The following is a 22,674-nucleotide window of genomic DNA, read 5'->3' as shown; positions in this document are numbered from 1 at the left end:
TGGATCAAGAGATAAGAGAGTGACTTGCCGAGCAGAGAGAACCGGCTGCTATTGAAGCATATCATTCTCAGGTCAACTATTTGCAAAAATAAATGAATATATTATTTTCTATACTTGTTTAGTGAGCTAGAACTTAACCAAAGATCTTCAGTCTAGGTACTCCCCCCCGCCCAAGGGATCCAAAATATTCTCACACTTTGAGAGCTCCTAATATTTTTAAAGTTAGTTGAGTCTTTTGGGAAAAAAGGAACTTCCCCAAGATTTCATGCAGGTAGAAGGCAGAACTTCATGTAGTCCAACACAAATAAAAACGTGGTCTTCTAGAGATCTCTGGAATATAGTAAAGCAATTAAACAAAAAAATATTAATTGTAAAATTGTCAATAACACAAACTTCTTTATCTCTTAGCAAACAGAGTAAACCAAGACTGACTCTGATGGAAGTTGTCTGGATGATATTAAAAGAGCAAATTGTCTAACTGCAAATCATGTGAACCTGTCTCCCAGATCGTTTGGGTCTTATGCCATCCAATTGTATAAATAAGTACACCTCAAAGATAAATTAATACAAACTGTTATCTTTACTGATCTCCAGATTCCATCTTGAAATATGCCTTCATTTTTTAATTAATCAAACACTTCTTCCTTTTGTATATAGAATACTCACACACATATTCTGTTACCACCAAACTGAACAGAAAAGTATAAACATCTCTGCCAAGTCATGTATTTTAAATAATACTAGATTATTGATTTCAGCCTTACAATGCTAAACTTTCATATTGTAATGCCATCAATGTAAAAGACGTAACTCTGGCTTTTTAAAAATGATTTTTTATCTCTAGCTCACTGAGATATGTTAACACTGTCTGAGTTAACTTTTAGACCTGATGTCTCAAGGATGTTTTGGGCTGAATTGTTCAGGGCTGTATAAGAGTTATTCTGAATACTTGCTGTAACCTTGCCTTCTTCTCTGTCTGGTTCTATTATATCTCAGAACAATGGGCCATTATAAATGCTGCTTTTGAGTAGATTAAAGTTATAAAATGGAGCTGAGCTGATCAGATCTTGACATTGGGTGTTGAACATTACAATACTTCCCCACCTTTAAAAATAATGCCTCACACAGATATTGCTATATGTGATCTACAGCTATGCTCCCCAGAGAATAAAATCATCCTTTGTAATCTATTTCTGAACCTGGTCATATGATGTTAAATAACTCAGCCGTTAATTACTTAGTAAAATAAAGTCCCTTTTTGCAAGTGAATAATCATCCCCTTCCCAAACACATTTCTTTAAGTTGAAATTTTCCTCTCCAAGTTTTCTTTAAAACATTGCCCTTGGACTTCCCTGGTGGCGCAGTGGTTGAGAATCTGCCTGCCAATTCAGGGGACACGGGTTCGAGCTCTGGTCTGGGAAGATCCCACATGCCACGGAGCAACTAAGCCCGTGAGCCACAACTGCTGAGCCTGCACGTCTGGAGCCTGTGCTCCGCAACAAGAGAGGCCGCGACAGTGAGAGGCCCGCACACCGCGTTGAAGAGTGGCCCCCGCTCGCCGCAACTAGAGAAAGCCCTCGCACAGAAACGAAGACCTAACACAGACAACAAAAAAAATTGCCCTTTCACATTATATGTTCATTTTGTAAGACTTCAAATTCCCTTTCTTGGTCAACTCTCCAGAAATGACGGACTTCCAAACCCATCCCCCAACCCCTGGGAATCAACTTTATTTTTCACATTTCCAATTTAGCATCTCCTTTTCAATCACAGATTCATTTGGGCTCACCGACAGTGGATTGTGCACACTCTTTCTCTCTCTCTCTCTCACCTCTGAGTCATTACAATTTCTGTAGAATCACAATAGAGAGTTCAGAACCTGTCGCCCACACCTTACTGTAAGCTAAAGGAACCAGAAGACAGCTTTCTCCTTTTGTAAATGTCAAGTGTTCAGCATGTCTCCACTGGGGGCTGAACAGAAATGTAACCTTAGAGAAGTCAGTCCTTGGGTCTGGGCAAAGCTCTGAGTATTCTGAGTCCAAAGTTGGCTCTTCCTACAAGGGCATATGATTGGTAGTTTCAGCTTCCTCTTTCATCAGGCTTAACTCTGCAGCACCAGCTTGGTGTCTGATTTGTTCTGACTGGGTGGGAGAGCCCATAAGATAAACAGAAGGAGATGTTCAGGTTTGTCTCAAGAGTAGTCCACAAAGCTGTGTATATGGGAGAAGGGAGTCTGGTGGTTTTCCTTCCAAGGCTTCTTAAATGCAGCTTCTCTTTTCTTAACAATACAACATGCCACACACCACACCACACTTATTACTAATTCTGCTTGGTCAACAAAGGGTGCAAGAGGGTCATGGAAAACCCACTACAGATCTTGTATTTGGCTATCATTATGCCTTTCATGAGTGGATCTCGAAGTATTATGCCGAAAAGTCCTTACTGAGGTTTGGTAGGGAGGCTATTCTACCAGAATAAGCTCAGGTATCAAACCAAAGTTTCTTTTTGCTGTGAGGTTTATTTTGTTACATTCAGACAGAGAGAAACTCATTTAGACAAATTGGCATGATTGGGGCTGGAGATTTGACCAAGCAATCAGAGGCTGGAAGAGGAAGAAAGGCCAGAGAAGAGGGAGGGGGTGAAATCCAATGTTCACTCTGTATTTCACTCCAGAAAACAGCTGGCAATTATAATTACCCACCTTGTTTTGCAGCTCAGAATAAAAGTGGCGTTGCACCAAACCCTGCCCAAGCAGCCATTGTGATTAGAAAGTACTCCACACCTTGGAGAACCGAGGAGACACGAGGGTAATTTTAAATGCAAATTAAATTGAGGGGGTAGCAGAGAGAACACATAAAAGACAGTAAAACAAAACCTTTCAATGTTCTTAAATTAGCAGTCTAGTGTGTTCTAAAGAACACCTCCCCTCAGATCTCTTCTTAGGGGTTGTATTTCATCACAATATAAAATGGGCAAATCCATCACTTGCCTCTGCTTGGTGCTCTTGAACTGAGATTGAAGGAAAAATTAGAAGCTGTTCATTTGGGCTTGTGGGCTCAGCGGCGTTAGGCAGCTTCATTTTATGCTCTACGGTGTCCTGTTGAAAGGGGCGAACAAGTGCTGGTGAGTATCTGCTAACTGCAAGACTCTTTCATCTATATCTTTTGGGGTTATCTTTCCTTTACCAGAGGGGAAATCTCCCAAAAGATTTATGTTATAATGCAGCTTTCAAAACCTAGGAAATTTCAGACAGCTTTCTAAGCTTCTTCCAGTGACTGATTTACGCAAGGGGAGAGTTATTTTCAGCCCAGATGCTGGTGACTGATCCGTGTATTAATTATAACAGGGGAATGTGTAACTGATGCTAGCTAAAACTGCCTTTCCCCACCACCCTTAGCCTGCGTTAGGGTAGGAACTGGTGCCCCGACAACTTTTCTACCATATTAACTGCATCATCGTGTAATTCTGTTATAATTGCAAGTAAAACTGGGACTTGGAGCTATAAAAATAATTAAACCAAAACCATTTTTTTAAATGACTATGACAGTACTCTGCCTAAGAGATGGGCGGCGGCAGCCAGGGGATGGAGGTAGGGGTAGGGGTCGGGGGCGGGATGGGGCAGCGGACCCGCGTGACGGTGACATGTAGGTTTTGACGGTGATGGTTTTCTGCCAAAGTTTTACCCGAGAACCTGGTCATTTCCTTCCTTCGCAGTGGAGGATACAAAGAGGCTGAGGCTGGCGTCACCTTCCGTTGCTAAGGTAACGTGCTCTGGCCATTTTATCTGATAAAGGAAGTCCAGCGGACGGTATACATTATTCATCGCCGATCTAATCAAACAATCAAAATTGTTTACTTTCACCGGGAATGTTCAGTGAGATCAAAGGCACTCTGGCTGAAATTGCTCTTGCTTCTAACTGCCGGCAGTTAACCCTTGATTTTATTTATTTATTTTTTCTTTTTTGCAGTAAGTATGATTTGCCGTTGGGGTAGCTTTGGATATTTTTTAAAGTTTCCGCCTACCAGACTTGGCTTCTTAAATTAAGATATGCACTGTTAGAAAGAAAAACCAATTGGATTATCCTTCTGAGTTTGCTTTTAGAGACTTTGTCTTGTTAATTCTTTCCAAAAACATCCTACAGAAATAGAGATACTTCATTTGTGCAAGTATGGGGGAAAGGCTACATAGGCTAGAAAGAACCTAACAGGCTGAATGTTTTTTAATGAAGCATATTAGCTTCCTGACAAGCTAGTGCCTGATAATATCACGGGGATCATTGCAATTCTGAAATAATTGTCGTTGCTCTACAAACCAGAATTCTTTCTCAAAAGCAGCCTGTGTCAGAGGCAAGCAGGAGATGATGCTTAGCACTTTATAAAAAACGTGCTAGAGGAAATCGCTAAAAGGAAGGAATACAAGGCATTTTTACAGCAAACATGTCAGCATGTGTCATAAACGCAAGGCATCTATAGGTGGAGGCTCTGATTCCCAGGAGGTGCTTGCTGCTCGAGGGGAAGTGGAACTCCCTGGATCAATTGAGGATCAATACTCAGAATGGCTGATACTTAATGATGTCATTTATCAGACAGACCTTTTGAAAACAGAGAGCATATGAGTTTAAAAGTTTATTTTCCAGTTAATACACAGCAAGGAAAGACTGGTATGGTATCTCTCTTTAGCCTGGATCATCTGTATTTTCTGTGTAGCATATATTACTTTTAATAAATGTTGGTGAAAGGCTGCATTTTCTCCTACAGTAGGAAAGCTCTGTTGAGGGATGGACTTAAAACGGGAAATGTCAGTCAAATAATGGGATATTATAATGGGGTATCTCTTCTTCCAAAATCATATTTGACAGTCGAAAATAGTGTGGATTTTTTTCCTCTTCCATAGGCAGTACAAGTGACTATTTTGTCTTAAAACTCTGTTTCTGGAACATCGAAGATGGATTATCCCAAAATGGATTATTTTCTGGATGTCGAGTCTGCTCATAGACTCTTGGATGTTGAGTCGGCTCAAAGATTCTTCTACAGCCAAGGAGCTCAAGGTAATTAAATGGGAGAAAGAGAGGACACTCCTCTCATTTGCATGTTGGTTTTATATTAACAGTGCAGTGTGGACTGTAGCAGTGTAAGCTCTACTGCAGAAGTTCAACAACTGGGATTTCCCAATTGGTAACCTCTACCGAACTGTTTCTGGAACTGAGGCAGGCATGTAGTAGAATGAATAAATCTAAACTTCTTGATGTGGTTAAAAAGCAACCTGCCCAGCTTTCACACAAACAACCCTTGGAAAGCTATGTTAGAAAATTATTCCCCCAACTCCTTGCAACCAAAGTCTAAGTTTGAAAGGCTTCGAGGATGCTTTTAGCCACAGGAAAAGGTTGAGTGCGCAGCTACTGCACTGGAGAAGTAGGTCTAGGGCACCCTGACCTATCGATTGAAATCCAGCTGGATGAGGGGCTCCTGAGATAAGCTTTGAGCTTCTACAGCTGTCTTATCTAGTTTAGGTGAAATCACTTACTGCCTCAAGGAATTAACAGTGTGCTTGGGGAGCACGAAGGAACACGCCTGTTGTGAAGTGTGGCTGATAGGTACATTTTTATTACAGATTTCAAGATGGTCAGGCTCCAGTTTGCTTGTTCCTCTGTTCCAGGGTGCACTTAGAATGTTCTGCCAGCATATTAGAGTACAGGAAGAAGCTGGGGTATTTAATGGGCTCTCCTGACAGGCAGGAGATTTTTTTTAAAGCCTATTTTCTCTTCTCCATAGAATATTTAGGGTATTCAGTCAAAGCAACCTGATGATGGGCATATCCCAAATGGTACAAGTAATGCACTGAGAAGAAAGGCAACTTTCATTTTCTTAGAGAAGTAGTTGAATTCTTCAAAGCCACGAGGCAGAACAGAAAAGGAAATGCTGTTTTGATAATGCTGGCATCTTGCACTGTTACGTGGTAATGGGTACTTCGCACAGGGCGCTTATAATATTCTGCCTTGGCTTTCCCAGTTGTCTTGTCTGAAGTGGTTTTGCCCTAGCTCTCAAGCCAATTTCTCAGGGCAACCTCAAGGGCTTCCAAGCCTCCTCCTTCTCCGCTTCCAGTTTCCTGGGCAGGACCCAGTCTTCTTAAAGTCAAGAGGGGCTGGTAATCACCTGGTTGATTGGCTGGGGTCAGTATGCTCATTAGCAGAGCTTACATTAGCAAAAGTGATACAATAGCTAATTCTCCTCATCCCTGTGGGTGTATGTAATCAGCATTGCTCCTTTCAGCCACTTAAAGAGACATGAAAATGTTACTGAAGTAGAAGAAGGGTGAGAGACTGGCCAGAACTTCCAGCCCCTTCTGGGTCTGCAAGTAAGAATGTGCTGGGAGCAGATGGAGAACGGAGGCCAGAAGGAAAAGGGGGCTGAGGCAGGGCTCAATCCCGTCTCTGGTTCTGAGTTTAAGCATTGCTGCGTCTGTCCATTTCCATTTGAACAGGAGAATAATATCTGGTGCTGGGGTCATACACCTGAGCCGCGTCTCTGTTGGCAGAGCAGAGAAGGGGAGTGGCAGTGAATTATAGATAATAAAGATGTCCATTTTGCCTTGCAGTAGACACAGTTTAAGCCTTTAAGAGGACTGTGGGCTCCAGGCATTTATGGAAGGAAAGCAGTCAGGGTGTGGGAGACTCAGAGGACGCAAGGCAGTCTGGTGGTTGTCGCCAGATGGAGTTTGGGGTGGAGTGGACAGAATTGTCGCCATCAGTGACTATGGTTTTGACACCAGAGCTGGAATGACTGGAAAATGCATGGGAGGTGGTAGCATAAGCTACTGACCGTGGCTCCCTGATCATAGCACGTTCATTTCAGGGTAATCAGAATGATGTTGCAATCAAGGAATCTTGGATCTGTAGTAAGAGTGAGGGTTCCCTAAATAACACCCAGGTCAATTTTTCAAAACCCCCAGGCCTCCTGAATCAGAAATCCAGGTATAAGTTGTAGAGGTCTGCCTTTTAAGCAAGAGCTCCAATGACAATTCCCCAGCTCTCGCACTATTCTGGGGACCAGCATTTAACAACCAGTCCATCCTGTCTGATTTCTCTCCTTCCACCCCAGAACGGGATGTCCCCAGCATCAGAGGCAGGATAGTACAGTGGTTACAACCAGATCCTGCCTTCCTAGGTTCAAACCCTGGGTCTGCCACAGTCAAACTGGGAAAATTAACCTTTGAATTTTTAATTTCCTCCTCTGAAAAATGGAAACAATAATAGTGCCCAATTCATAAATTGTTAAGAGCAATAACGAGGTAAGATTTGAAAGTGCTTTAAACTGCCACATGGGAAACGCCATACATAAGCAAATCAATGAAATAAACATCTTTGCAAAAGGCCATCTCTCCTCTGTTTGAGATTTCACTGCCTTGCAAACAGGAATGTTACCTGATAGGAGTGAACCTCCTATTTTTAGCAAAAAAAAAAAAGAAAAATTAATTTTAAAAAAATTTGAAAAAAACAGTGATTGTTTTATTGTCACATCAAAAGCTAACTCGGGGCAAAACTGAAAAATAGGGAGTACCAAGACAAACTTCTACTATCTACCTAGTCCTTCACATCACTTGAAAACTGAGAGCCCCTCTCCCACCAACACCTTCCCCAGAGCCCCACCACCGAGGACCAATCACCCCCAGGGTCTCCTTGCTGGAGTTTTGCTGCCACTATGATGTGAGGCTTGTCACTGCGTTGTTCCACTTCCTTCACAGCAGCTCCCTTCCACTCAGCACCGACGCCAGTCTTTCCTGGATAACAAGCCCCTCAGCCTGATAAAGGGCTCCCAGTGAATAAGCAGAGGGCTGCTGAGGACCACGGCTTGCACCCCTCCCTTTCTGAACCAAATGTGCGTGTAGGTGACTAAAGCCCGTATCTCACCACTGGCAAGATCCCAAGAACCAGTGGAAGGAGGGCAGCATGGTGGCTGGCTCTTGAAAAAGGCATGTGAGGCAATTAGGGCCTTGTGCTGCTGTTAAATCACAGCACATGGTAGCTTTCTACTTGGCCAGCCCAGCCCAGGTTCAGGGGGATATTAATGAGGTCAAGGAGCCCCCACTGGATACCCTCTTCTATGAAAAAGGCCCAAATGGAAATATAGTATTGAGTTAAGTACCTGGAATGTGGATGACCTAGGACTCCCTTGGCTAAACTGATGTGTGATTATTGCCTTCTTGAGATGTCCATTCTCGAGGGAATGCAGACATTTCTAGAGACTGATCAAGGACAGGTGTTAAGTACTTTTAAAAGGGAAAGGAAGAAAATAAGACTTGCATTTTCCACATTACTATCCATGCATCAGTTGATTTACAAATTCATATACTTTTGGGGAACCAGCCCCTTCTATATTAGTTAATGCAAAATGGTTATCCAAAGCAACAGTACCAGAACTACAATGTTTCTGACCCCATCATGGTTGTTTTTCAATTATTCTTGGAAAGTGGTTAAATAGCCTGTCGCTAGATAGAGGATGTTTTGAGCTAGTAAAAGCAAGAGGAATCCAGGAGGATAAGAAAAAGAAAAAGAAGGAAAACGATCTAATCTCTATCCTGAGACAGATTTTGCTGAAATTCCCAGAGATTTTCAAAAGTCAGTCCTCTGCCCTGCTGAATAAAGCAGCTTGTTATTTTCTCCCATCTCCATTTTTCCTTGGAGGTAAGGAAGGTGAGCCCACTTCTCTGGGGATTCTGCTTTAGAAAGCATGATGTGTGGCAAAGAGCAGAAAAAAGTCCAGGGTCATTCTGTTCATCTCCGGTCAGTGAAGGATGCTCTCCCGATTTCATCTGGGAGTGCTCCGTCAGCAATAAATCCTGCTCACACAGAGAGTCCTGTGAAAAATCCCCATTAACTCAGAAGGAGACTTTTGGAGGCTGAAGGTGCACGTGACGTAAAGATCAACCGTGTCTTGACATCACATACCTTGAGTTCACCCATCTTTCACGTTTCTGACAGTGATATTCCACACGCTCAACTTCAGATGCTGTGATTCTTTTTACAGAACAGTTAAACTGGGAGAGAAATCATATTATAAAATCACAAAATTGGCATCATAGGATTTTCAGGTTGAAATGGACTCTATAGTTCCGTGACTTTTCTTGCCCCTCCCTAAACCAAGTAAAACAGAATTTGTGAGGGCCAGACCCAGGTCCCAGTGCTACATTTGCCACAAGCCGCTGGGTCATCCTGATGGACACTGAAGGTTGAGAATTGTTATGGAGCCCTGATCACTCAGTTTGATTCCGGCCTAGCAGCATCAGCTCCATCAGCTTCATCTGGGAGCTTGTTAAAGATGCAGAACTCAGACACCCCAGACCTAGAGAATTAGAATCTACATTTAACAAGATTGCCAGGTACTTTATGGCAAAGCTTGAGAAGCAATGATTGAATCTAGTGCACATTAGAAACACCTGGTGAGCCTTTATGACCTCAAGGCTGGAGTCCCAGGGCAAAAGCAATTAAGTCAGAATCACTGGTGGTAAGTCCCATACTTGGGAATCTTTTAAATTGTCCCCGGTGATTCAAAGGTGCAACCAGGGCTATGAACTGCTGACCTCCCATTTTATGGTAAAGGAGATTTTAGCACATCATGCAGCTATTCTTGCCTGAGTATCTTTACCTAGGTCTTTCCCTTTAAATAAGTCCAAACCCTTGGAAAGGTGCAAATGGACTGTGTTATTTTTTTAAAAAGGACCGGACTATGTATCAAGTGCTACCTTCTGCGTATTCACTGTATCTGTTAGTCCTCAAAGGAACTTGGGGAAACAGGAATGATAATGCTCATTTCACAGATTAGAAAAGACTCTACATTTAGATAGCAGCATAACCAGGGTTTGAATTCAAGTATATCTGACTCCAACAGCCCCCCACATAGTAAGGGTAACATTTGTGACCAAATCACACTTCCGGAGATGGTGAAGCTCAGAGTGGTTCAGCCACATGCCCAAATCACACAGCTTCTAGTGAGAAGGTGGAGACTAGAATTAGATCTCTTCTCACCAACGAATGCCCATTCTACTGCTTTAGATTTCTTTTCTCCAAGACTGTCAATATCTTTGGGTGTTTTAAATTATATGCAAGGGGATCCCACTACTGGGCATATACCCTGAGAAAACCATAATTCAAAAAGAGTCATGTACCACAATGTTCATTGCAGCACTATTTACAATAGCCGGGACATGGAAGCAACCTAAGTGTCCACTGACAGATGAATGGATAAAGAAGATGTGGCTACATATATACAATGGAATATTACTCAGCCATAAAAATAAATGAAATTGAGTTATTTGTAGTAAGGTGGATGGACCTAGAGACTGTCATACACAGTGAAGTAAGTCAGAAAGAGAAAAGCAAATACCGTATGCTAACACATATATATGGAATCTAAAAAAGAAAACTGGTTCTGAAGAACCTAGGGGCAGGACAGGAATAAAGACGCAGATGTAGAGAATGGACTTGAGGACACCCTGCAGGAGGAAGGGTAAGCTGGGACAAAGTGAGAGAGTGGCATGGACGTATATACACTACCAAATGTAAAATAGTTAGCTAGTGGGAAGCAGCTGCATAGCACAGGGAGATCAGCTCGGTGCTTTGTGACCACCTAGAGGGGTGGGATAGGGAGGGTGGGAGGGAGACGCAAGAGGGAGGAGATATGGGGATGTATGTATACGTATAGCTGACTCACTTTGCTATAAAGCAGAAACTAACACACCATTGTAAAGCAATTATACTCCAATAAAGATGTTTAAAAAATAAATAAATAAGATAAATTATATGCAAAGGGGAAAACACATTAAAAGGCAGCCATTTGACTAACGTTACTAGACAATCAAATTTATGACTCCTGCTCAGAATTTCCCCTCTTTTGTCATTTTAAATAACTCTGGGCATTGGAACAAGGTGCTGTAGTGATTGTTACTTCGTCGTAATGCATCTTTTCTGTCGTCTACATTGTCTTGTTCAACAAAGGGAAATGCCAGTTTTGACCACTAATGAATGCCACAGTGGGCAGCTAAGAGTCTCTCCAAGTTGTATTTGGAAATAGAAATAGAAATTCATCTAAAATCCCCTCTCAACTATTTCCTCCCCGCCCCTGACCCTGCCCCTGCCCCTGCCCCTGCCCCTGCCCCTGCCCCTGCCCCTGCCCCTCCCCCTCCCCCTGCCCCTCCCCCTCCCCCTGCCCCTCCCCCTACCCCTGCCCCTCCCCTCCCCTCCCCTCCCCTCCCCTCCCCCTGCCCCGCCCCTCCCCTCCCCTCCCCTCCCCTCAACCACCTTCCAGCTCTACCTTTCCTCCACCCTGGGAAATCTGTCAGAACAGCTGGTTTTTCAATCTTTTTTTTAAAATGGGTTTTTATTTATTTATTTATTTATTTATGGCTCTGTTGGGTCTTCGTTTCTGTGCGAGGGCTTTCTCTAGTTGCGGCGAGCGGGGGCCACTCTTCATCGCGGTGCGCGGGCCTCTCACTGTCGCGGCCTCTCTTGTTGCGGAGCACGGGCTCCAGACGCGCAGGCTCAGCAGTTGTGGCTCACGGGCCCAGTTGCTCCGCGGCATGTGGGATCTTCCCAGACCAGGGCTCGAACCCGTGTCGCCTGCATTGGCAGGCAGACTCCCAACCACTGCGCCACCAGGGAAGCCCCTGGTTTTTCAATCTTTAGCTTTGAGTTAAATGTACTCTAAACTTAAACTCTAAACCTCTGGGACTTCTTCACATGGCCCCCGGAGACAAAGACATTTGGTTGCACTCAGTTATTTGCAAATCGTTGACAATAGTCATCTGCACAGAATGTGTTCGTGCTTTTGTTTCGCTTCTTTTGTTTGCTTGTTTGTTTGTGGGATTTTAGTTCCCCAGCCAGGGATTGAACCCACGCCCTTGTCAGTGAAAGCATGGAGTCCTAACCACCGGACTACCAGGGAATTCCCCAGTTCATGCTATTTTCTTTCCTGTGTTTACGACCCAGCCCCAATGTCACCTCCTCTGTGAAATCTTGCCTGACTTTTCCAGGACTCTTTCCCATAATATTCTGTTCAGCCTACATTCTAGCCACTAGCATGCTGTATTATTTTGCTTCCACCACTTACTAGATGCATGAGCTCATATAAATGGCTTCACTTCTCTAAGCCTCAGGGTCCTAATCAAAATCCATATAACACTGGCTCCAAATTCATAGGGGAGTTTGAGAATGAAAGAAAGTATGCCTATGGAGTGTTTAGTACATTGTTATTATTGATTAGCTACTGATGCTATTGTTTTGTTATTAGGTGCCTGTTACCTACCTAGATCATGGTGATCTCCTTAAATACCATTTTCTGGGTGCCTAGTACCATCCTTGGTATACAGTAGAAGTACTGAGATTTATTAAAGGTCTCTGTTGAACTGAAGGAATGAAAATGCTTAAATCTGCATTATGAAGAGAAACTTGGGATTCAGGGAAAGGACTTCTGACAATTCATGATTGAGAAAATAGAACTTCCTAAGACCTTTAAAGAATTAAAATCTTTAGTTGGAAATAGAGACTCTGCTTAAGGCTGAAGGGAGGGACAGATAAAAATAATTTTCAAATACATGGAGATGCAGGAAATGGAGGAAAGTCATCAACGCTGATATATCTTCTATAAAACAGAAAAAAAAAAAGCAGAAGAAAAAAATACAGCAGGAGGGAGTTGGTGTACTATTGAAGAGAATTAACCTTTTAAAATAGATTTCCAAGGGTTCCTGAAGAGTACCCTTCTTAGAAGGACTTTTTAATGTACAATAGTCTGTGAGGCTGAGTTTTGACTCTGCCTAAAAGTAGAATTCTGGAAGAGGTGAACTCCTCAACGTTACTCTGATGAACTTAATTGAGATCAATTCAAAAGTTGCTCTGCACGTCTTCCGGAAACTAGCTCTGAGCTGTACCTTAGTTGAGATTCCTTTCCCCTTCCTTCTTTAGATCTTTACTGCCTAGTCTATTCCTTATACTTTGGGGTCGATTAATCCTCAAACCAGCTACCATTCCCACTCCTGCTTCCAACAAGACTCAATGAAAGGTGACCGGAGATACCCACCTAAGCCCCATACAGGAGCCACGCACCTTGAGAACCACTCATTGAAAGCCTGGCCGTGGTGTTTCTAGGAGTCTTGCTGAGTGGGAGGCAAGTTGTCTTCCTTCTCCTGGCCTATCCCCTGAAACTTTAATGTCATGGTCTTACATGTGACTCATATCCGGACCTTAGATATCAGGACCTCATATCTAATTTGCTCCTTAAGGATTGAGGCGAAAACAGTGACCGTAAAGCAACTGTATCCTCATTTGGGGCACAGTTGCCAGTTGGATTGTAATCTTTTCCATTCACCGATCTGCCCCTCAGAGTCCTACTAGGCCCAGCACAGCAAAACTGGCCACATCCCCTCACTGGGATGTCCTAACCAAGTAGTTTACACGTCGTCATACTATTTTTCGGACCCTTGTCTCTGAGATGTGCTTCAGATGACGCTTTTCTTATATAGTTTCCAGCCTTGTTTTTATGGTGCTCAGGTCATCACCTGCAACAAATACTTGCTTTGGGGTTTTTTTTGGTTGCTTTTTCTCTGTATAAATCTAGCCAGGAAGCAGCCCACTGTGCATCAGTCATGGATGACAAGCTAACTACCAAGCCTTTCCTCCTAACTTCCCACACACTCCATTTTCGACCTCTAATTGCTCACATTCAGGCTCTCCAAACCTGTGTTTAATGCAGGGAACATTGCGAAGGAGAGGGTGAAGGCAGATCAAGAGAAAAGACACTGTGGAGCTCGCCAGGCTGCCAATTCTGTCCATATACAGATGACCATGAAATCCAACCTTCCATTTCTGGAGTGTGCCCTTGAACAGGACATTTCTCTGTACACAAAGGAGCATTCTTGGTGTTGACCATTTACCCACACACGGCCTTCCAATGCTCTTTGTGCTTTTGCCCCCAGCAAGCATCTGCTTTGTCACATATTGCGATTCAGGGCTCATAAGAAGGGCATGAAGACAAGAGACAAACAAGAGAGAGGAGATGAGCGGATGACAGACAGAGGAAGAAAGTCATATGAAAATACAATAAACTAATTTCACTCACTAACTCCTGCTTTCACATACAGCACATAGAGAGTGGATTAAAGATGCAGCCACACATAGCATCAGCTATGACCCAATTAGCATAAACAATTCACAGGTGCTTGGAAAAAATTCTCACTCCTCATTGCTCAAACAAATCTGTTTTCCTAAAAACTTTCAGTACCACCCTCTGTGACTGAGCTGGCAGAGGCAAGGATGGGGAGACTAGCACATCAAAATCAGCTCATGGCTGATGCCATTCTTTGTATGTTTAAGAATATTTTAATAAGCAATTAGATTCACACAATTATACAAAACCACTGAATGAATACTGGTATTAAATTGGACTTCTGAAATGTTGGGACTGAACGGAGAGATTATCTTAGAGATCTCTGTACCTTTTTTTTCAATCATAAGAGCAAAACAAGAGTAACATTAATGTCTTTGGGGAAAAAATGGAAAGGAAAATCAACCCTACACATGTATTTTAATTTTTTATTTTACTTTCAGTCAATTTCAGGCACATTCATATTTTTACGGTTACAGTTACGGCATATACAAAATTGGAGGTATGAGTGAAATCTTTCCCAGGGCTGGCTGAAGAATGTCATAATATTGTAGGGCTTGGGTTTTGGAATAATACAGATCTGAGTTCAAACTGTGATTTCCACTTCTCAGCTTATAACATTAGTTATTCAATCTCTTTTTGCCTCACTTTTCCCTTTTGAATGCAAATGATAATGAGCATTCTTAACCCAAAGGGTTATTTTGAGGATTTAAATGAAACAAAGTGTCTCACAAACTATGGTCCAGTATATGATTTTCAGGTAATAATTGAACTCTTTTATAATAATAATGTATTTATTTTATTATGTTTTAGAAAAATGTAAATTGAGAAATATTTAATTGAAATATAAAAATATATAACTAGACTCCATACTTACAGACTACTGCTTAGAACAAGAAGGAAAAAAGAAGGATGACTAAAGTCCATTTAAGGAAAAACATTAAGTAGTTAATAGTGTAGATGACCCTTAGAGGTAGCAAAATCCATAAAAGTGATACAGGAATGACTAACAGTTGGAAACACTGAACAAATAAATACGAAAGTAAGCAAAATGTCAAGTACCTATTATGCATTTAGGTAAATATTAGCTCTTATGTTAATTAGTTTGTTTGTTTGTTTGGGGTTTTTTTGGCTGCCTTGGGTCTTTGTGCTGCACACGGGCTTTCTCTAGTTGCAGCGAGTGAGGGCTATGGTGCGCGGGCTTCTCATTGTGGTGGCTTCTCTTGTTGCAGAGCATGGGCTCTAGGTGCACGGGCTCAGTAGTTGTGGCACACGGGCTCAGTAGTTGTGGCTTGCGGGCTCTAGAGCACAGGCTCAGTAGTTGTGGTGCACGGGCCTAGTTGCTCCATGGCATGTGGGATCTTCCTGGACCAGGGCTCGAACCCGTGTCCCCTGCATTGGCAGGCAGATTCTTAACCACTGCACCACCAGGGAAGCCCCTTAATTAGCTTTTAATCTTGTCAAGCCTCAGAGGAAAGTGGCAGGGCCTCTAACTCTCCAAGAGAAACTTCTATCCTGTCCCATCTCTGGTCTTCTCTACCACCATTTATTCCTAATTCAAATTTCCAAGCCCTTGGAAAGGTGAGCCAGTCTTAAAACACAAGAACAAGAAAAAGCAAATAAAACTTTGATTTTTAAATTAAATTGCTAACAAATCCCAAAGCAATCCTCTTTATGGTTTTATTACTGGGAATTTTCTTCCTGCAAACTCTCTTAAAACAAGGGCTAAACTGTACTGATTTCATCTGAATTTACAGCAAACTCTAGTTCATTGGAATGTGGCTTCCAAGAAGTGATTTAAATCAACTGTAGGGAGGTTGAAATGTGTAAAGGGGGTCAACTGTATGGTGATGGATGGAAACTAAACTTTTGGTGGTGAACACGTTGGAGTGTATACAGAAGTCAAAATACAATGCCATGCCCATGAAACTTATATAATGTTATGGGCCAATGTTGCCTCGGTTTTTAAAAGTGAGTCAGCATTTACCCAGGAATGAGGAAATAGGTTTGGGAGAATCCACTTTAAATCATATTTCTCTTTATTTTTTAAATTTTGTTCCCTTAAGAAAAACAAGGTAGTGTGAAGAAAGTGACATCAGAAACTCCTGGACGCTAATTCTGTTCCAACAATTAAACAGCCATGTGGCTGGCTATTCAAGCAGTGAACCTCTATAAGCCTTGGTTTCCCCATTTGCAAAATGGTAACAATGCTTGCAATATTATTAGTAGGAGGATAAAATGGCATAAATTCAGTTTGGTGGATTCTCAATTTAGATAGCGGATTCTCAATAAATATTTGTTTAAGGAGTAAGTAAATTGCCACATAAAGAATTGTAAGGGCACTCATTGAAAAATTGTTCTGTGTCTTCAAGAAGCTCAAAGACGATGGGGGCTTCCCTGGTGGCTCAGTGGTTAAGAATCCGCCTGCCAATGCAGGGGACACAGGTTCGATCCCTGGTCCAGGAAGATCCCACATGCTGCGGAGCAACTAAGCCCGTGCACCACAACTGCTGAGCCTGCCCTCTAGAGCTTGTGAGCCACAACTACTGAGTTGGCATGCCACAACTACTGAAGCCTGCGCACCTAGAGCCCGTGCTCCGCAACAGGAGAAGCCACCGCAATGAGAAGCCCGCGCACCACATCGAAGAGTAGCGCCCGCTCGCCACAACCAGAGAAAGCCTGAGCACAGCAACAAAGACCCAAAGCAGCCAAAAGTAAAAAAGAATAAAATAATAAATTAAAAAAGAAAAAGAAGCCCGAAGACAATATAATGCAATAGCAAATACCCTTATAGAAGCAAAAAACAGATCTAAAAGGGGAAAAGGAAGAATCAGAGACTTACTCGTGGAAGAGTTTTTACCTAAGCTTCATCCTGGAGCTTGCACAATAGTGGGGCTTTCCTTGCAGAAAAAGCCAGCATGTATAGGTCTTTCTATAAGCAATTCAGTATGACTGGACTGGAAAATGCAAGCAGGTGAAAGTGATACCCGTGTTCAAGGGAAAGAGACCTTGAACACCAGATTAAGAAATTTGGCATCTGTTCTGTAGGAAACACAGAGCATTTGAATGATTTCTAGAGCTCAGAGAGCTTCTAGACCAGGTGATTCCAAACCTGGTTACATATCGGAAACAAATTCTACAGCCCTTCCCCGGGTATACTGATCAGAATCTCTGAGGGTCAGGTGTGGTAATATGGGTTTTTCCTAGTTTTTTGGTCATGCCGCGTGGCATGAAAGATCTTAGTTCCCCGACCAGGGATCTAACCCATGCCCCCTGCAGTGGAAGCGTGGAGTCCTAACCACTGGACCGCCAGGGAATTCCATGGGTTTTTCCTATTTTTAAGGGGTTGTTTTATTTTTGTAGCTCTCAGATGCTTTAATGCAAATAGTGTGAGGTGTAGAATTTGAGATCCATTGACTAGTCTACTCTTCACTTTCATAAATGAGGAAAATGGAGCCCAGAAAGGTAAATGAATGAAATGCAGTAAAAATTCGATTATATTCATTCAAAATTCACTGTTTTTTTGAACACTATCTATAGGCTGGGGATTCAAACTCAAAACAGATAAACCCCCTGGCCTCATGGAGTTAACTATCTAATATAGAGACAGATAAAGCAATGATTTCAGTTCCAAAAGATAAATGCTAGGAGAATCTGCACACTGGGAGTTTTGTAAGCACAGATGAGGGCATCCAAATGAGAGAGAAGTGTGTGTCTGTGTGTGTGTGTGTCTGTGTGTCTGTGTTGGGGAGAAATTTAGATGTGATTCCAAGTTAGTGTCCAAAAGGAGATGACAGTTAATCTACCTTTGAGTTAGATTTAGGTAGAAGGAAGAAAAAAAAATGTTTCGGTCAGTGTGAAATGGCATGTGATAAGGCATGGACATATTGAGTATAATATCTTAGGGGAGCTGTATACGGTACAGAATGAGAGGTAAATTGTCGATATCTAGACTGGCAAGAAAAAAAGACTAGAATAGTAGGCAGAAGCAAAGACATGTAAGACTCTGCATGCTTAATTAAGGAATTCCAAACCTGACACTGAATCCACTAGGGAATCTCATGCAGAGGAGGTCTGTTGTCAGATCTGTTTTTCATCGAGACCATAAATATGGAGGACAGTTTGGAGGGAGGAAGATTAGAGGAAAAGAGAACCATTAGGAAGCTACTGCAGTAATCCCAGCAAGAAGTATAGACAGTCGGAAAAGGGAATTGACAGAGTGAATCCAGCAGGAAAGAGGGGTCTTTGAAATATTAGGAAGGTTCTTTCCAGATTACCTGGCGGTAAGATGAATACACTGAGTGTGAGGTAGGGGTACATGCCATGATCCCCAGATGTTTTACATGGACTCACTGGATGGATAATGAAGCTGTTCACTGAGAAAGAAGATAAAGGAGAGAGTAAAGATGGAGGGGGAGGGACTTCCCTGGCAGTCCATGGTTAATAAGACTCTGCTCTTCCACTGCAGAGGGCATGGGTTCCATTCCCGGTCAGGGAGCTAAGATCTCACATGCCGCATGGTGCAGCCAAAAAATAATTTAAAAAAAAAAGATGGAGGGAGAATATAAATTGAATATAGAATATATTGAATTCAGACCCTATAAAATATCCAAACATAGATTACCAGCAGGGAGTAAGTTCTACAGATATAAAGCTTGGAAAACTATTCAAAATATTCTATGTGCCTAGGTAATTCCTAAGATAATTTTACTAACATGTTTTACAACTGCCTCTGAATATGTGGTTCCTCTGGGCCTTTAATTTTCCTTTCCTATTTATTTGAAGGGAGATTATTTAAAGGAAACATTTATTTTCTAAATTAAAAGTTTTTCCTGTAAGTACAATATTTTCTCCCTAGAACTAGTACTTAAAATTAATAGTCCATTTGAAATATTTACATGAACCAAATGTCTGAAGTTACCAGTATTATTCAAATTCTGGCCCGTGTTTTCATAAGAAGAAAATTCCAAGTTAACTCTTATAAGAGCATCTAAAGAAAACAAGTTTAAAAAAAAGAAATCTCAGTGCAGCTCAATCACGTTAGAGAACTATAGGCTGTCACAGAATGTTGCAAAGGAAGAAAAAAAGAGATTCAGCTATAGCTGGTTAAAGATAGACCTTACTTTTCTTTTGAACCTACGCAGTAAGATCTGTTCCATTTAGTTGATTATGCACTATTTGGTGACTAAATTTGATAGGTGACAGGTGGAGAAAAAGTTACTTGGCTTAGTCCCAGTTTAATCCTTTTCTCTGGAAAGCAAGACCACACTTCACACATCATACTGGAAGGCTGATTTTTCATATTAGCCCCATATCCTATGCTTGCTTGATAATCTGGACATGCACACAGAAGTTGCAAAAGGAAGTGACAGTGAGAAGAAGACCCACATTTTCAGTGCCAGGGGCTTGGTATTTATTGTCTCATTTAGTCCTAGAATGGGAAATTTGTGACATACTTGCTATTATCCCCATTTTACAGATGAAGTAATCCATGTTTCCAATCATCAAGTAACTTCCCAAATTCACACAGCTATTAGGAATGGAGCCAGAATTGTAATCCTGAACCTTGTGACTCTTCCTACTACATCTTGCCGTCCTGTAGGATACTGGTGTCCATGGTAATACTAGGAAAGACTTCCATGAACAGAGATGCAAGGATGAGAAGAAGTTTATGTATTTCCACACATTCAAATGGTAGAATGTCTCAATGTTGTAAGATATAAGTGGGGCAACTGAGTCATTCTATGTAACTAGACCCTTAGATTCAGTTTCTTAAAGTGAATTTTTACCTTATTTACTTGGGAAACTGTCCGTAGGGGATGGTGAGATCTCTGTCCTCTAGGTTGAATTGCAGGAGTGGGTGATGAAGAGGGAGGCAAGTTGCCTACGTCCCCATGGGAGCTTCTTATTATACTCAGAACTCGTTTTTCCCTCTCACTATCAAGGTAGCACATAATAATTACAGAAAATTTAGAAAATATAGACGAACAACAAAACACACACACACAAACTCAACTAGCCCCATCATCTAAAAATAGATACTCTTTACAACCTTGTGAATATTCTTACATCGTTTTTACACACATGGGCACACACTCATGCACATACATATTTTTCAACCTAAATCAAGCTCCTCAGATTTATTACTTTTAGTTTACTCTGTCTTAATTTAAAATAAATGAATAATTTATATCTTGGGGTAGTTGATTCTAACTGACATAGAAAATAATTGGGACATGGTTTGGGAGAAAAGAGGAAAAGGTCAACCAACCCACGCATTGTTTTTGCCTAGAGGGTGACCTTGCCAGCTGGGTTGATGTTACTGGGTCTGTTCTGCTATTATTTACTAGACAGAGTCTCTGACTAATACCCTGTGATTTGATTGCTATCACTGGCGCATCTGTACACACAACAGAATGCAAATTAAATAACTGCTGAATCTGTACTGGGCAGGCCTTCTTCTTAGACACATACATTTAGGAATTTTTGTATTTTCCCTTCTCCACCACCAAAAATATGCTTTTATTCTTATTATAGCCAAATATAGCACTTCGTTGCGTTCCAATATCAAGTGCCATTTAACAGTGTAGTCCCTGTAGTAACAGAACATTAGAACCAGCAGTAACTTAATTCAACCGGCCCATTTTACAGGTGAAAAACTGAGGCTCAGGGAAGAAAAGAAAAGCAATAAAGTGTTTATGAAATACCTACCATATACTAGAAGCTATTCATATTTATTTCATTCAAAATCACAAAACAATGAGTTAGATATGACTGCCCCCAATTTATAGGAAACTAAAACTCAGCAGAATCACAGAACTCTGAAGAGGCAGAGCCAGGATTCAAACATGAATGCTGACTCAGCTTTCCCCTGCAACATCCTGCCTTTCTGGAAAGAGGTGATTTATCTAAAACAGACAGCAAGAATGATGGCAGACCTGGAGATAGAACCTGGTCTCCTACTGTGTAGTCTGATGCCCGTATCTCTACATCCTGTTATTGTACATGAGGCTCAAATGGGATTCAAGCCCGTAGTCTTTGCCCCTAAGATCACTTTGCAACTGACCAAGCCCAGCAGTTTGCCATACAAAGATATGTCCAAGTATTTGTCACCCTTTTGTTCACTGAACAAGAATTAGAAATATTAGAATCTTTAGATTTCAAACTATGTCATTAATTACAGCAACTATATTGAAAACTGACCAAGCAGAAAATACAAATAACTGAAAATAAAATAAATAAGGTTTAACATTACCTGTACTATTAAGCAAGACTGGAGAAGTGACTTGTGTATCTTAACCAGGCATGTTCAACAATAGAAAGCTGTTTAGGTTTATGTCCAACTCAATTCAACACACCAAGCCTGAAACACATTTTCTTTTTTGCATCTAGCATGTTTTAGCAGCCAGCCCCCAGCCACTCTGCACGGTATCTACTTTAAGAAGCTGAGAGCGAAGGAAGCAACGAACATTTGTTGCCCGCCTACCATTTGTCAGGCTCTGTGTTCGGTGTTTTACATTTATTATGTAATGTTTTATCCTCCCAAGGCCCAGTGAGAGAGTTTATTTTATTTCTAGTTTACATATAAGGAAACTAAAGCTTGGAGAGCTCACTAACTTTTTTCCAACATCTAATAAGCATTAAGCTTGGGAATTATGCCAAGGTTTAATTTCACAGTGACAGCTTTACTTGGAGCTGGCTAGGAATAATAGTTTTAAAATAATAAATGTTTATTGGGAATTTCCTTTGCTAAAGACTTTACATAGTTTACATGTTTGAATCCTCATAGCAACCCTAAGAAGTAGGTACTATGTAAGGCCCATCATATAGATGTAGAAGAGGTAAGTGACTTGCATGAAATCATTCAACTATGAAGTATGGAATTGGAGTACAAACTCAGGCAGGCTAACCTCAAAGCCTGTGTAGTTAACTTTTATTTCATATTGTCTGAAAGGAAAATAACATCCACATTATTTATATATTCATACAAAGGGAAAATTACAAAGTGCCACAGGTAGAGATAAAGTGGAAAATACCACCTTCTCACATTGGTGCTGGATTGGGGATGGGAATAAAAACATTTCAGCCATAAAAGATGGGCAGAGTTTAGACAGGCAGTGATTGGAGAGGAGAAAGAATAGAAAGGTTTTCCAGCGGAAACATTTGTACCGTCATTTGATAATGTTTTCTTAATTTTTGTTTGGATCTTCTGTCTTAGAACTTGCCAAATAATCCATCAAACTGGTTAAGATTTGGGTTTTGTGGTAGACATAGATGGCATCTAAGCATTCATATTGATGGTCTCAGTCTGTTGAGAACCCATGTGTATTACTTACCTGGTGCTGCATATCAAATTACCCCACAACTTAGTGGCTTAAAACAGCAAACGTTTATTATCTCACAGTTTCTATAGGTCAGAAATTCAAGAATGTCTTAGTTAAGCAGTTCTGGCTCAGAGTCTGGGTGGTTCACACTCAGGACACTGGCTAGGGCTGCAGTCATACAGAGGCTTAGCTGGGGCTT

The 22,674-nt window shown here is 41.5% G+C and overlaps 1 protein-coding gene across 1 annotated transcript in view; it reads left to right on the top strand.

The window, feature by feature from the left end:
• Window positions 1-4,945: 4,945 nt before the first annotated feature.
• PHACTR1 (phosphatase and actin regulator 1) overlaps window positions 4,946-22,674 on the top strand; it is a 531,606-nt gene continuing 513,877 nt past the window's right edge. The window contains exon 1 of the mRNA XM_068557521.1: window positions 4,946-5,048. Within this exon, the coding sequence (XP_068413622.1) occupies window positions 4,946-5,048 (103 nt within the window). The remainder of the gene's footprint in view (window positions 5,049-22,674) is intronic.

The sequence above is a fragment of the Eschrichtius robustus genome, chromosome 12 (genome assembly GCF_028021215.1).
Source record: "Eschrichtius robustus isolate mEscRob2 chromosome 12, mEscRob2.pri, whole genome shotgun sequence".
Classification (NCBI taxonomy): domain Eukaryota; kingdom Metazoa; phylum Chordata; class Mammalia; order Artiodactyla; family Eschrichtiidae; genus Eschrichtius; species Eschrichtius robustus.
This window is presented reverse-complemented; position numbering and strand designations above follow the sequence as displayed.